The sequence below is a fragment of the Hyla sarda genome, chromosome 4, assembly GCF_029499605.1.
Source record: "Hyla sarda isolate aHylSar1 chromosome 4, aHylSar1.hap1, whole genome shotgun sequence".
NCBI classification, from domain to species: Eukaryota; Metazoa; Chordata; class Amphibia; order Anura; family Hylidae; genus Hyla; species Hyla sarda.
Window position 1 is genome coordinate 306,432,750 of NC_079192.1, and position 14,588 is coordinate 306,447,337.

Below are 14,588 nucleotides of genomic sequence, written 5' to 3' on the forward strand. Positions count from 1 at the left end.
TAGCTCCCCACATTAGGTGCAGTATAGTTCCCAACATTAGGTGCAGTATAGCTCCCCCACATTAGGTTGGCAGTATAGTTCCCCACATCAGGTGCAGTATAGTTCCCCCACATTAGGTGCAGTATAGTTCCCCCACATTAGGTGCAGTATAGTTCCCAACATCAGGTGCAGTATAGCTCCCCACATTAGGTGCAGTATAGTTCCCAACATTAGGTGCAGTATAGCTCCCCCACATTAGGTTGGCAGTATAGTTCCCCACATCAGGTGCAGTATAGTTCCCCCACATTAGGTGCAGTATAGCTCCCCACATTAAGTGCTGTATAGCTACCCCACATTAGGTTGGCAGTATAGCTCCCCACATTAGGTGCAGTATAGCCCCACATTAGGAAGAAGCAGTTTCCCCACATTAGGTAGTAGCAGGTTTCCCAAATTCGGTAGCATTGTCGTCCCCCCCATCCCCCCCCTCCCCCCACCGACTCACACACAGGTAACCACACATGCACACAGACAACCACACATGCACACACATACAACCACACATGCACACACAGACAGACAACCACACATGCACACACACACACACAGACAACCACACATGCACACACACGCAGACACCCACACATACACATAGACAACCTTACCTGACCTGTGCTGCGCTTCTCTTCTCTCCGGCGGCGCCCTGACGAGTGACGTCACTGACGTCCTGTGCTGGTCTGTGGAGGTAATTCACATGTGCGACGTCCCTCTTCAGACTCGGGCCGCCAGCCAACCGGAGACGCGGCGGAGGTCGGGGTAAATGAAGCCTTCCGGTGTAATGAAGAAAACTGTGCCCTGAAGCAGAATGTGACCCTCCGTAAAGGGACACAGTTGAGGGAGGGTAGTGGGAATGTAATGAGAGCGAGCGGCCTGCTAAGCAGAAAACTGTGTCCCTGTGCGGGGGGGTCACATTCCGCTACAGGGCACAGTTTTCTTCATTACACTGGCATTAAGCGCTGCTTGCACGAAGCAGGGCTAAATTCCGGGCGTCGGGCAATACAAATTATATATACTTGGTGCGAGCTGTGTCGGCCGCCCGGCGCCCCTGTTGCTATGGCGCCCTGTGCGGCCGCACAGCTCGCACACCCCTAAGGCCGGCCCTGCCACTGATCTCTTTAGGAAATCAGTATGCCCCTGAGCTGCACATGAGGCATTTCTCTAGCCAATGGGTACCCTGCTCTGTACTGAATAGGGCAAATAAAAAAAAAACTGAATCAGCTGTCTTAAGATGGGCAACTTTCCTTTTTGGAGGAGGTTCTCATTTGGCTAGTATGAGATATCTGTAATGTTTAAACATCACCTTACATAAATTCTATTCATTTGCTCAAATTTCATGATTTGGTAGAAAGGACCCCATAAAAACTGATATTTTTCTAAGTACTTTATTATGTACAAATGATATACAGTGTAGTATGGGAAGGTAATATAAATTTACATATTTATAAAGACAACCATAATGTAGAAGAACATTTTAGGAGTAAGAATATGAATCGATCTTGAAATCTGTACCTAATGTATTTTAAAATATGTCTTATAGATTAAATATGTAGTCACTATAATAAACCTATACATCACTTTTCCAGGTGCCCAAAGTGTGTTTGGTGAAGCACAAATATCTGATAGTTGGGAGCAAATTGAAGCTATAAGTGAATCTTCTAAATGCAGTGTGTCTGAGAAATCCAGTCCAGATTCAGAATGGAAATATGAAGTGGAAGGCTTCCATGTGCATGGACAAGAGGACATTGATGACCCAAAGTTCTTTGTTGACTTAAATGCTGGAGACTTAGAAGATTCAGAAGTCTTTGATCCCGTCTTGACATTTCTCAATAAAGAAGGTTATGATTCTCATTTTCAGCCCTTATATGATCTCTCTATGTCTTTTCTCAATTCCACATTTTATGGGTTTTCAGAAGAGGAAGACTTGGCAATGTACCTGGAAACCTCCCGGAATTGGGCAAAAAGGAATAGCCTGTCTTGGGCTCATATACGTTGTTGTTTTCTTCTGGGTCGGATATGTGCCAAAAGGATGAAGCTATCCCAGGCAAGAGTTTACTATGAAGAAGCCTTAAGTGCCATTAACAATGGATTTCTAGATTTGCAGCTTTTGGCTGCCTTATATGGGAATTTATCAGCTATCTACTTGAAGCAAAATTTGAAATCTAAGCAAGAACTGTTGCTGGAAAAAGCCGCCAGTCTTCTAACATGCATATCGCAGCATAGTTTTAGCTCAGAGAATGAGCTTGAGGTGCTAAAGTATGTTTTTAGAAAAGCTGTCATTGTTAACAATGCCTCCTTAGAATCTCGCACTTGCTTCCTTATATTCCGGTTGCTATATCAACTAGGAAGGCATGACGAAGCCCTACCATTTCTAGAACGTTTACAATTTTTACTTATTAGTTCATGCTCCCAGATTTTGAATTCCAATACAAGTTTGATGCCCATTTTAAGTTACTTGTATGATAAAAAATACCTGCCTCATGTTGCTTTGGCATCAGCTAGACTTTACAAATCAGTTGGCATGAAAATAATGCCATCCCCATTGTGGAGAGTTGGTGTAGTTATGCAAAATATATCTAAAATGATGGGTTATCCACTAAAAGGCAATCACATTCCAGCTCAGGCTGCCCCTTACTTAAAACATGCACTGTTATCTTCTTACGAAAGTGGAGATGTGAAAGCTCAGAGAACGCTATGTCTTCTTTTAGCCAAGCTCTACCTCCAGCGAAGTCTTCTGTCTGGTGCCATTGGATATACTAAAAGGGCTGTTGAATTAGGTAGATGGACCAGTGAAGAAGAAGCTTTTGAGTCCGCTCTGTTTTTAGGTTGGTTATATATTTTAAATGGCCATTTTGAACAAGCTTGCCACATTTTAATGCCTCTTTTAGACTCAATGCAGGAAACCGACAGCACTACACAGTGTGGTGTTGTCCATAATCTGCTGGCAAATGCACAGAAGAGGGATAAAAAGTTACTCGAATCTTCAAGAGGGTACTCATATGCCCTGAAAATGGCTACTGAAACAGGCAACAGAAGAAACCAAGCCATAGCCCTTGCAAACTTTGGGACACTGGCTGTGTCCAATCAGGCCTTTATTATGGCTGAGAGATATTTTATTAAGTCTGTCCAGCTTTTTATAGATGTGCAAGACAGTGGTGATGCCGAGAGAGAACTAGCCCAAGTCCTACATTGGTTGGGGAAAATTCTGATAGAACAGCAGAAGCTTGAAGATGGCAGAGCTTGTTATGAACTTGCCTTGCTGTTTGCTATGAAGTCCAATAACTTAAAATGTGAGTAACTCACAATTACTTACAATAACTTAGAATTATTTAAAAATTATGAAAAGAAATTACTATTTTGCATTCATTTGTCAATGTTTCCGTTATTTCATTTAGGCATATCATTTACGTACATTTGTAAGCTATTCATTTTCATGTTCCCCAGAAACAATAATAGGGGTTTGAGATCAAGTGAATGTGGTGGCCATAGGTCCTTGGAGATAAATCTGCCCCAAAACACTTTATGCATTGGCACCATATGGGTGTAGCTGTAGTACTGTGTTGGAAGTAGACATGGAAACGTTAATTAATACCTAACTGTTCACTGAAAGGATAAAAAAAAAAAAAAATCACTTTATGATGATGTGTTTATCAGCGAATTAGGGGCCAGTTTTTAATTTAGGCTGTGCACATAACCAGATATTTGGAGCAAAATTAGCTTAAGATAGAATTAAGTCCTTGACCACTAAATCTGTGAACCATTGGCAGTATTTCATATGACTGGAATGGTCTTATTCTGTTATTGGGTATACTGTGAGGTAGAGTGGTAAGCATTTTTGAGTGCAATACGTACACTAGCAAATAACCTTTTGTGGCAATTTATCATTTTTGAGGTGTTTGAATAACTGAACATTCGGTAGGTGGACATCTATGAGTAAAGTCTTCTTGGACTCAGTTTATCCTTCGCTGATCCAATTTTTCAAAGTTTAATCTGTTAGCAATGTGATTTATGACAAACTTTTCTAAAAAATGTAATTCTACTTTTTCCATATATTCATCTGCACTGTGAGACATTTCTCTATATAAGACCCAATTTTATGACCTGTCATGTACTTCACATGCTTACTCTATGAATTACATAAATATAAGTGTGCCTAGATAACAAAATGGGAAAATATTACTTAATTGAGCCAAATATGCACATTAGTATATCAAACTGGTTATTTTATATAGTATTATCAGATTTTTGTGTATTATGGAGATGTTTTGACATTGACAATGTATTCTTCTATTTTTATTTCTCATTCATTTTATGTCTTTGGTATAATCAGATAAATGATTGTACTGTACAATAATTTTGCAGGCCAGCTAAGTGTGATTGAAGAACTGTCCAACTTCTACAGTGAAGTGTGTCCTGCCATCGGAGCACATATAACATACTGTGAACATTGGGTCCACCTACTGCAGCTATTGAAAGACAGACAAAAGGAAGGAGATGTTCTAAGTACCCTAAGTAGGCTCTATCAGACTCTAAACACTGCCAAGTAAGTGTATAGTGAATTATGTGAGGTGTGTTGACTAGCTGAGTGAAGCAAATAAAGATAATATATAAATATAATAATCTATATTTTGATACTGTTCCCGATGCTTGAATAGTACATATACTTTATGTTCTTGCTTTTACCTCTCCTGACATAGTTTAAAGCTTTTCTGGTATACAAGCCCACCTTGACAAAAGACCCATGTACTGTTTCCTCCATATTATGTATTATGTAAAATTTTTACATTCTTATGGAAAAACAATATGATTATTTGTGACTGTCTACCAGCTTAAAGGAGATGTCTTTTTGGAGACCAAACCTTTCAAAATGTGTCCATTGTACAATCATCAGTTCACAGGGGGTCCTGCTGCAGGAGAAGTAGCAGCCACTTAAGGGTTTCAGTATTACGCGGTGGTCATTCATGTTAGATACGGCTGACTGTTTACAGTTGCTATTGGTTACACTCTTATTCACCCTAAAACTATCCCTACTGATTACCCCATACAGATGTATATTTGGCTTGGCCAGGCACGCATGTGTTTTAAATGGAATGGGAGGGGTAGAGGAGGGAGTAAGTCACTGCCACTCTGGTGGTGCTACTCTTTAAAGAAGAAAAGGATTGGGCATTCTGAAAGTCAACTGCCCAATCCTTCTCTTCCCAACATCAGCCATCGGGGCAGAGGTAGGAGGCTCCCATATATATTGGCAGTTGGTCAAATTAATCCAATGTGAGTTATGTTCCACTGTCTTACCTGTCTACATGGTAGCATCTTCCAACCTACCATCATCTTTCTCCTGCCAATGTGCTCTGTAAGCACTCACTGTCAGAGCTCCCCGGCCTCGGTTTTCCTGCCATTGCCTCTACGCACATTTGTACACTTGCTCCTGGTTTCCTAAAGGGCCAGCGTTTAACAAATTCTCTTCTCATCAGCCAATGCCCAGTCACCGTTTTTCTCAAGCTGTTTTTCCATTACAAAGTTTTGAAACAATAAGCTCCCTTATGTCCTCGTACCTGGCAAAGATGAATAATGTTCCTGTCACATTTGGCATTTAACTTTTTTTTTTTAAACCAGATATCAGTTTTAACATCTGCAGCCCATCATCAACTGTTTTACGTTTACAGTTGATCAAAAACACGACCTGCCCTGACTTTGGCCTGACTACTTTTTTTTAATCTACTGCTAGAATACCAGGAATTAGTGTCTTCAGTCCACGATTTCTCAGTTATTGCTAACAGAGCTGCTCTCCATTCTACAGCATATACAAGAGAGAGAGAGAGAGAGAGAGAGAGAGAGAGAGAGAGAGAGAGAGAGAGACCTGTACTCACCTCCAGTGCTCCTACAGTGTCTCGGGTGTCTTGCTCTAGTCCCTGGGTGAGATCCTGAGTAACGTTGGGGCCCAGTGTGTGATACTGATGCACAGCCAATCTCTGGTTGAGGCAGGACATTGAGTGGCAGTATGACACACTGGGCCCTGACATCCCTCTGGGCCCAAACACCACACTGTAGATCTGAAAGAGGACCTCACCTAGGGACCGGAGCAGGACACTGAAAGCAACATGGGAGCACTGGAGGTAAGTAGCAGTTTATTATTAATAATATATATATATATATAAATATATATATATATATATATTACTGTTGAATGGGCATTCTAACCCTCCCCCTTGATATTTTATGCTGCAGATCTGCCGATGACCTGATCCTATAGTGTGCCTCCAACCGCCACCCCCCCCCCCCCCGTGTCCTGCTCGCAGAAGCAATTTGCAGCCACACAGGGAAATGCGAGTTGTTGCGCACGCATGCGCAGTGTACTCGGGCAACATGGCCGCTCTGCGATGTCTTTGAGTGCACTGCGAGTACGTGCGGTGACTCGCAGGTCCCTGTGTAGTTGCTCGTAGCGGTGGGTTGCAGCTGCAAGCAGGGCACGGGAGGAAACAGCAGGAGGCATACTATAGGGTCGGGCCACCGGCCTATCCGTTACTTGTGACCCTATCCTTAAAATTAACCAATAAGAGATAAATAGACCACTTGAAGAAAGGGACTATATTTAAAATAGAATAATCTTTATTTAATGGAAAATCCAAAAATACATAAGAAACACACACAGCGTGGACAAAGCCCCGCTGGGCAAAACGTGTCGGAGGTTTGGTGGGTTACTGGGGAGCCACTGTGTGGGGGGGGGGGGGGTTCTCTACCACTGTATTGTTATTTCACTGGGTTCTCTGCTGGGCAGTGTTCCTTCAGCACTTTACCTATGCTTTTGTTACTGGCACTCGTCTATACCGGATGGCCACTTTGCCCTTACATATATTTTTTAATTTCCTTCTATGCACTTTATTATCTATGATTTTGGTATAGATATAATTGCTATAACATTATATGGTATTTAATTTGGATTGATTGTATATTTTTTGCCCCCCCCCCCCCCACTGCTCCCTGGTTCCCCACCTGCTTATGTCCACGCTGTGTGTGTTTCTTTGTATTTTTGGATTTTCCATTAAATAAAGATTATCCCTTTTTTGAAGTGGTCTATTTATCTCTTATTGATTAGTTTGTGAAATGGTGATACCACGGGACTCTATACATTGAATACCTTCATGTGTACACCCCCCTTTTCTTCGGTTGGTGTGCCTATCCTTGAAGGACAACTGCAGCGCAATATACACTTATCACCTATCTACAAGATAGGGGATAAGTGTTTGATCGCGGGGGGCCCGACCGCTGGGACCCCCCACGATCTCCTGTACGGGGCCGCGGCTGTGCCGTGGCTTTCCCGTGCAGGGGGCGTGCCTGCCGCCGCATGACGTTGCGGCCAGCACGCCTCCTCCATGCATCTCTATGGGAGAGGTGGGGAGGCAGTGTTCGTGCCTCCTCGGCTCCCCCATAGAACTGTATGGGGACGGGGAGGAGACGGGGCATCACCGTCGACCTCTAGGTCGACGCTACACGCCTTAGCGCTCACTATGAGCACTAATGGCGGCGCCCCGTTAGGGAGATCTCGGGGGGTCAAAGCGGTAGATAGGGGATAAGTGTATATTGCGCTGCAGTTGTCCTTTAAAACGTTAAGGTTATTTAATGCTACTTTTGTCAAAGGGTTATACCTCTTAATATTTTAATTTAATGTTTTACCCTTATACAATCGTATTTAAAGCTTAAACTGTCAGGAAAAAGCTATTGGTTTTATTGCGAGTGGTTTGATTGGCTTCCAAGATGAATCACCCTTCATTCTCATTTATTCAAATAGCAGATTATGTATAAAACCCGTGTTAAAGATTGGACAGCTCACCTTTCAGCCTGAAATGCACAGTTATAAAAGATTCATTACAATGGAAGAAAAGCTGTATAATTGTTTCTTCTGGATTTGTAAAAAAAATAACATTTGGATTGTAAAATTCAATTTAAATAATCAAGATCGCTCTCGGGGGCGGTTATAAAGAGCAAATTATTTTCATTTGGAACATCCTTTTTCTGCAGCTGTATTTTAAAAAAATTGTTTAAGAACTATTTTTATTATTTCCTAGCCTGAAGGTTACATATGGGTATAATAAGCCATTAGCACTGGGAAAGTGTGTGCTGTTCAAATGGGCCTTTATTTCTTGTTATGGGGGATTTTAACTACTGTTGGTTGAAAAATATATGATTTAAATTAGTCATTGACAGTGTGATGTATGGCTTGTATGGCCTGTACTTAGTGAGGCCACAGGCATTTTTACCTATTGATTTTTTTTGTTATCTGGTAAATACACTGGTCGGCAACAATATTAAAACCAAGTGCCTAATATTCTGCAGTTCCCTTGGTGCTTGCCACAACTTTTGTGAACCATCGAAATATAGACTTCCAAGGTTCAGATTTTTTTTTTTAACATATCCTATCGAATGTTCACCAATGCTCTATCAGATTGAGATTTGGGCAAATTTCCTAAATGAATTTGTCATTCCTCAAATTATTGCTGAACAACTTTTGACACTGCCTTAACTAGTTTATATATTTTTTCCAATTGTGCACCAGTTGATTTGAATTTTTTTTCCCACTGGAGTACCACTTTAAGAGAGATCCATCATTCCATTTTCTGCATCCCAATTTTTTTTTTTACTTAATAATCCCATTCCCATGTTCTTCTTTGACTTCTCTGCCAGTATGGTATGGTGTTCTTTAGACATAGCAAAATATGGTACTCAGGGTGGAATTGAACATGGCTACTATACCTTGGGCCCAACAGGCTTCCCCAGAAAATAAAAGGAAAACATTTAAATAGTTACATTATGAGTTGCACAAATAAACAGAATAGAGGGAACAGTGAGAAGTAACACACATTAATGGTTAGGAAGAATAGTTTCAATTTACACCTCTGCCCTTTGCTTTACTTTGATTTTGAGAACTGTTATAACAAAAAATGTTGTATTCACTTGTAGGTCTATAAGGAAAGCTCTGGACTATACGAAGCAAAGTCTAAGGATTTCCATTGATCTGGGACAGCAAGAGAAATCTGCTGAGAGGTGGATTCAAGCTGGAAAACTATATTATCTGCTGCATGAAAATGAACTTGTGGAGATTTACCTGTATGTAAGTAATAACATAAATATGTTGAAATGCTACTTAACATATTAAAATATATTTGCTCAGGCACACTTCATGCACTTTATTTCCAGTCTGTGAGAGGTTCTAGCATTTTTGTCCAACAAAACAAACCTACACTTTTCCTTTAAAAGGGCTTTCCAGGACTAAGTCATTGATGGCCTATCCTCGGAATATACCTTTATTGTCTGATCGGTGGGGTGCTGACACTGGACACCCCCAAAGATTAGCTAATCAGCAGAGCCACCTACAAAACATAGATGTAAACAGTGAATGGGAGCTGAGCTGCAAACAACTAATCGGTGGGGTTGCCAGCAGGGCTGGTGCAAGGATTTTTGCCACCCTAGGCATTAGCTAATTTTGCCGCTGCTTGACCCCGCCCATTGGCTCTGTCCTTTGACACGTCCCACCTTACTACTAGGGTGACACACTGTAACAAACCTCCTCCTCATGTAATCTCCTTACTACTGGGGTGACACACTGTAACAAACTGCATCTTCATGTAATAACCTTACTACTGAGGTGACACACTGTAACAAACCTCCTCCTCATGTAATCACCTTACTATTGGGGTGACACACTGTATCAACTCTCCTCCTCATCTTACTACGAAAGTTACACACTGTAACAAAAATCCTCTTCATCTTACTACTGGGGTGACACACTGTAACATACCTCCTCCTCATGTAATTACCTTACTACTGGGGTGACACACTGTAACAAACCTCCTCCTCATGTAATCCCCTTACCACTGGGGTGACACACTGTAACAAACCTCCTCCTCATGTAATCACCTTACTCCTAAGGTGACACAGTGTAGCAAACCTCCTCCTCATGTAATCTCATTACAACTGGGGTGACACACTGTAACAAACCCCCTCCTCATGTAATTACCATACTACTGGGGTGACACACTGTAACAAACCTCTTGTCATGTAATCACCTTACTACTGGGGTGACACACTGTAGAAAACCCACTCTTCATGTAATCTCCTTACTATTGGGGTGACACACTGTATCAACCTTCTTCCTCGTCTTACAATGGGGGTTACACACTCTAACAAACCTCCTCCTCATCTTACTACTGGGGTGACACACTGTAACAAACCTCCTCCCCATGTAATCCCCTTACTACTGGGTTGACACACTGTAACAAACCTCATCCTCATGTAATTACCTTACTACTGGGGTGACACATTGTAACAAACCTCCTCCTCGTGTAATCTCCTTATGGTGACCCACTAACAATCCTCGTCCTCATGTAATCTCCTTACTACTGGAGTGACACACTGTAGCAAACCTTGTCCTCATGTAATCTTCTTATTACTAGGGTGACACACTGTAACAACCTCCTCCTCGTGTAATCTCCTTACTACTGGGGTGACACACTATAACAAACCTCATCCACATGTAATCTTCTTACTACTGGGGTGACACACTGTAACAAACCCCATCCTCATGTAATCTCCTTACTACTGGGGTGACACAATGTAACAACCTCCTCCTCATGTAATCTCCTTACTATTGGGGTGACACACTGTAACAAACCCCATCCTCATGTAATCTCCTTACTACTGGGGTGACACACTGTAACAACCTCCTCCTCATGTAATCTCCTTACTACTGGAGTGACACACTGTAACAAACCTCATCCACATGTAATCTTCTTACTACTGGGTGACACATTGTAACAACCTCCTCCTCATGTAATCTCTTTACGGTGACACACTGTAACAAACCTCATCCTCATGTAATCTGCTTACTGCTAGAGTAACACACTGTAGCAACGGTGGTGCTGGCTGGGCAGGTACTTTGGGTGCTTCAGCTGCTGGCTGGCTACTAACTTTCTTGCAGTGGGGAGAGCGGCGCCCCCATCAAGAGGGCACTCTAGACAGCTGCTTATTTTGCCTATAGGCAGAACCGGCCCTGGTTGCCACATATTTGCAGCACACCAAGCAAGTACTGTTAGGGCCTTATTACACGGCCTAACCCTGCATTATAAACAAGTGGCGATCTCTTAGATTGGCACTTGCAGAGCTACTGTAATCCTTATGCAAACTTGATGTATCCCATCATAAATCAATGAGATCCATCAGGATGTGCCGGTATTTTCCTGAAAAAGGATCTAGATTAGTTGTTTTGAGTGTATTATATACTGAAGCCATTATGTTGGTGTGAACAGAATCTAAGCCAACTGGGAGTAGTGGCGTTCAAATAGTTTGTAATTTACATATAATACTACTTGTTCCATTATTGTATTGCTGGGGATAACTACAAACAAAGCTATGCCTGACTAATGTGCAGCCTCTAAGGCTTCTCAGCAGGGGCGGACACAGACATTAGAGGGCCCCTGTGCAAAGGATGTGCCTGCCCCCCCCCCCAAAAAAAAGTACTATGCCATAAAATTGCATTAATCTACTGCATTAAGTAGGAAGCAGTTCCCCCACATTAGGTGGCATAGTTTCCCCACATTAGGTAGCATAGTTTCCCCACATTAGGTAGCATAGTTTCCCCACATTAGGTAACAGTTACCCCACATTAAGTAGCATAGATTCCCGACATTAGGTAGCATAGTTTCCCCACATTAGGTAGCATAGTTTTCTCACATTAGGTAGCATAGATTGCCCACATTTGATAGCATAGTTCCCCCTCATTAGGTAGCATATATTCCCCACATTAGATAGCATAGTTTCCCCACATTATGTAGCAAAGTTTCCCCACATTAGATAGCATAGATTCTCCACATTAGGTAGCATAGATTCCCCACATTAGGTAGCATAGATTCCCCACATTAGGTAGCATAGATTCCCCACATTAGATAGCATAGTTTCCCCACGTTAGATAGCATATATTCCCCACATTAGGTAGCATATATTCCCCACATTAGGTAGCATATATTCCCCACATTAGGTAGCATATATTCCCCACATTAGGTAGCATAGTTTCCCCACAATCGGTAGCATAGTTTCCCCACTTTAGGTAGCATAGTTTCCCCACGTTAGATAGCATTGATTCCCCACATTAGGTGGCATAGATTCCCCACATTAGGTAGCATAGATTTCCCACATTAGGTAGCATAGATCTCCCACATTAGGTGGGCTGACACACAAACTGTCCCTGTCAATTCTGAATTTCAGTTTTAAAGCGGCGGCTGCGGGCTGACTACTCCTGGTACAGATACTAGAGAGTGTGTATCTGTGTCACATCGGGGGAGGCAGACAGCCCGAAAGGGTGGTGGGCCCCCTCACACGTTGGGCCCCTGTGCAGCTGAACCGGCTGCAAAGGCAACCCCTGATTCTCAGACTGATCTTGCTAACTGAAGTCTATTTATCTGCTCTACTGAAGATTATGCTAAAGGCAAAGTGTACTGTACTTTTACTTTACCCTATAATTATATACAGATATAATTACATAACAGATTGAGTAACTATGTAAATATACTGCATTACTTGAACTGGTCCCAAGTCACAGGCTGTAATATATTCCAAATTTGCTTAAGTTATCTGCAGGTTACTACTGAAAACAGTCAACAGTTCATCAATGTACACATCCCTAGCAAATTACCTGCATTCCTATAATGCAATGCACTTTGTTACTTCCATTTGCTGCTTAGGTCAAAGTACAAGTAAAGCAATGTAATAGCAAAGATAACAGGGGTATTCAGGACTTTAAAGGGGTACTCCGCCCCTAGACATCTTATCCCCTATCCAAAGGATTGGGGATAAGATGTATGATCGCGGGGGTCCCCAGCGTCAGATCACAGCTGTAGCACCCCAGACATCCGGTTCTAAGAGTGAACTTCGCTCCATGCCGGATGACTGGCCATGCGGGGCAGAGGCTCGAGACGTCCCAGTCACGCCCCGCTCATGATGTCATGGCCACGCCCCCCCAATGCAAGTCTAAAGACTTGCATTGAGGGGGCGTGGCCGTGATGTCACGAGCGGGACGTGAGCGCGATGTCACGAGCCTCTGGCACTGCCCCCGATGGTCTAAAGGAGCGCCAAGTGCAGCAAGGAGATTGCAGATGTCGTTTGGATAGGGGATAAGATATCTAGGGGTGGAGTACCCCTTTAAAGGGTATTTAGTATTTGTAAGAAACCTGGTGGTAGCCAAGCAGCATTCATGCCAAACGGAGGCTAAGAGATTAGTGTATTGTAGAAAGACCTTTGTTCAACTTCTTTTCTCTGATAAATACAATATACCCCCTTTTAGAGATTAAAAAAAAACTTTATCTTTACAGCAAACAGTGACTTGATTGTAAACTAGATTCTACCTAGAACTAAACCAATAAAGCAAACATCACGGCAGACACAAATACCTCCGTATACAAATTCATATGTTACTAAACATACATATTAAAAACACAACATAATGTATTTATAATGTATAATGTAAAAGTATCAAAGGTACTATAAAGTATAATGTGAAGCAGGAAATAAACAGCTACTCACAAATATAAGAGGTGGGTGAATTGCACCGAGCCCAAATACAGTGACCCCCGACTTACGATTGCCCCGACATACGATAATTTCAACATACGATGGCCTCTCAGAGGCCATCGCATGTTGAAGGCAGCATCAACATACGATGCTTTTGTATGCCTGGGCCATCGCATGAACGACTATCCGGCAGCGCAGACTGCGTCAGCTGCCGCCGGATAGCCGTTTATGGTGCCCCTGTGGTCCGGTGACGATCACTTACATGTCCCCGGTGCTCCGGACCGTCCTCTTTGGAATTTCCTGCATCGCCGTTGCTCTCCATCGTCGTCATCACGTCGCCGCACACGCCGTCCCGTCATCCAATAGGAGCGGCATGCGTAGCGACGTGATGACGGCGCTATGGAACGACGATCCCGGCCAGCAGAGACGTTCTGGAGCGGCGGGGACACCACGGGGACGCGGTGACAGCTATAGGCGACATCCAGGGCAGCGGTGATGGTCCGGGGACAGGTGAGTATAACTTCCTATATTTAACATTGCACGGATCCCTCAACATATGGTTTCAACTAACAATGGTTCATTTGGAACGAATTACCATCATATGTTGAGGGACCACTGTACTGTAAACTGTATAAAGTGGGTTTGACGCTCACTGTGGTCCCTCTTTGTGACATTGTGGTGGCAATTGTGTTTGCACTGTTGCTTACTTTGCTGCTGTACTAACATCTATTGCCCGGGGTGTAGCAGAGCCCCCCTACTCCCTGACGACCCACTACAGCACTGATAGGACACAGTCAGGAGAATAAACAGTGATATAAGTCACTTACAGACAGGGCAGGACTGGGACCAAAAATAGACCCAGACATTTTAGAATAAGCAGCTTATTTTTATAATGGGGGTCCAATCACCTTGGTTCAAGTGGCTCTCCAAATGTCACAAAGCTACAACTCACATCATAATGGGTGTCCAATCACCTTGGTTCAAGTGGCTCTCCAGAT

At 42.8% G+C, this 14,588-nt stretch overlaps 1 protein-coding gene across 14 annotated transcripts in view; it reads left to right on the forward strand.

Annotated features, from left to right (window-relative positions):
* SH3TC2 (SH3 domain and tetratricopeptide repeats 2) overlaps positions 1-14,588 on the forward strand; it is a 211,493-nt gene that overhangs the window by 171,477 nt on the left and 25,428 nt on the right. For all 14 annotated transcript variants that reach the window (XM_056574764.1, XM_056574766.1, XM_056574765.1 and 11 more), the window contains 3 exons: positions 1,620-3,323; positions 4,396-4,576; positions 8,989-9,139. In XM_056574764.1, the coding sequence (XP_056430739.1) occupies positions 1,620-3,323; positions 4,396-4,576; positions 8,989-9,139 (2,036 nt within the window). The remainder of the gene's footprint in view (positions 1-1,619; positions 3,324-4,395; positions 4,577-8,988; positions 9,140-14,588) is intronic.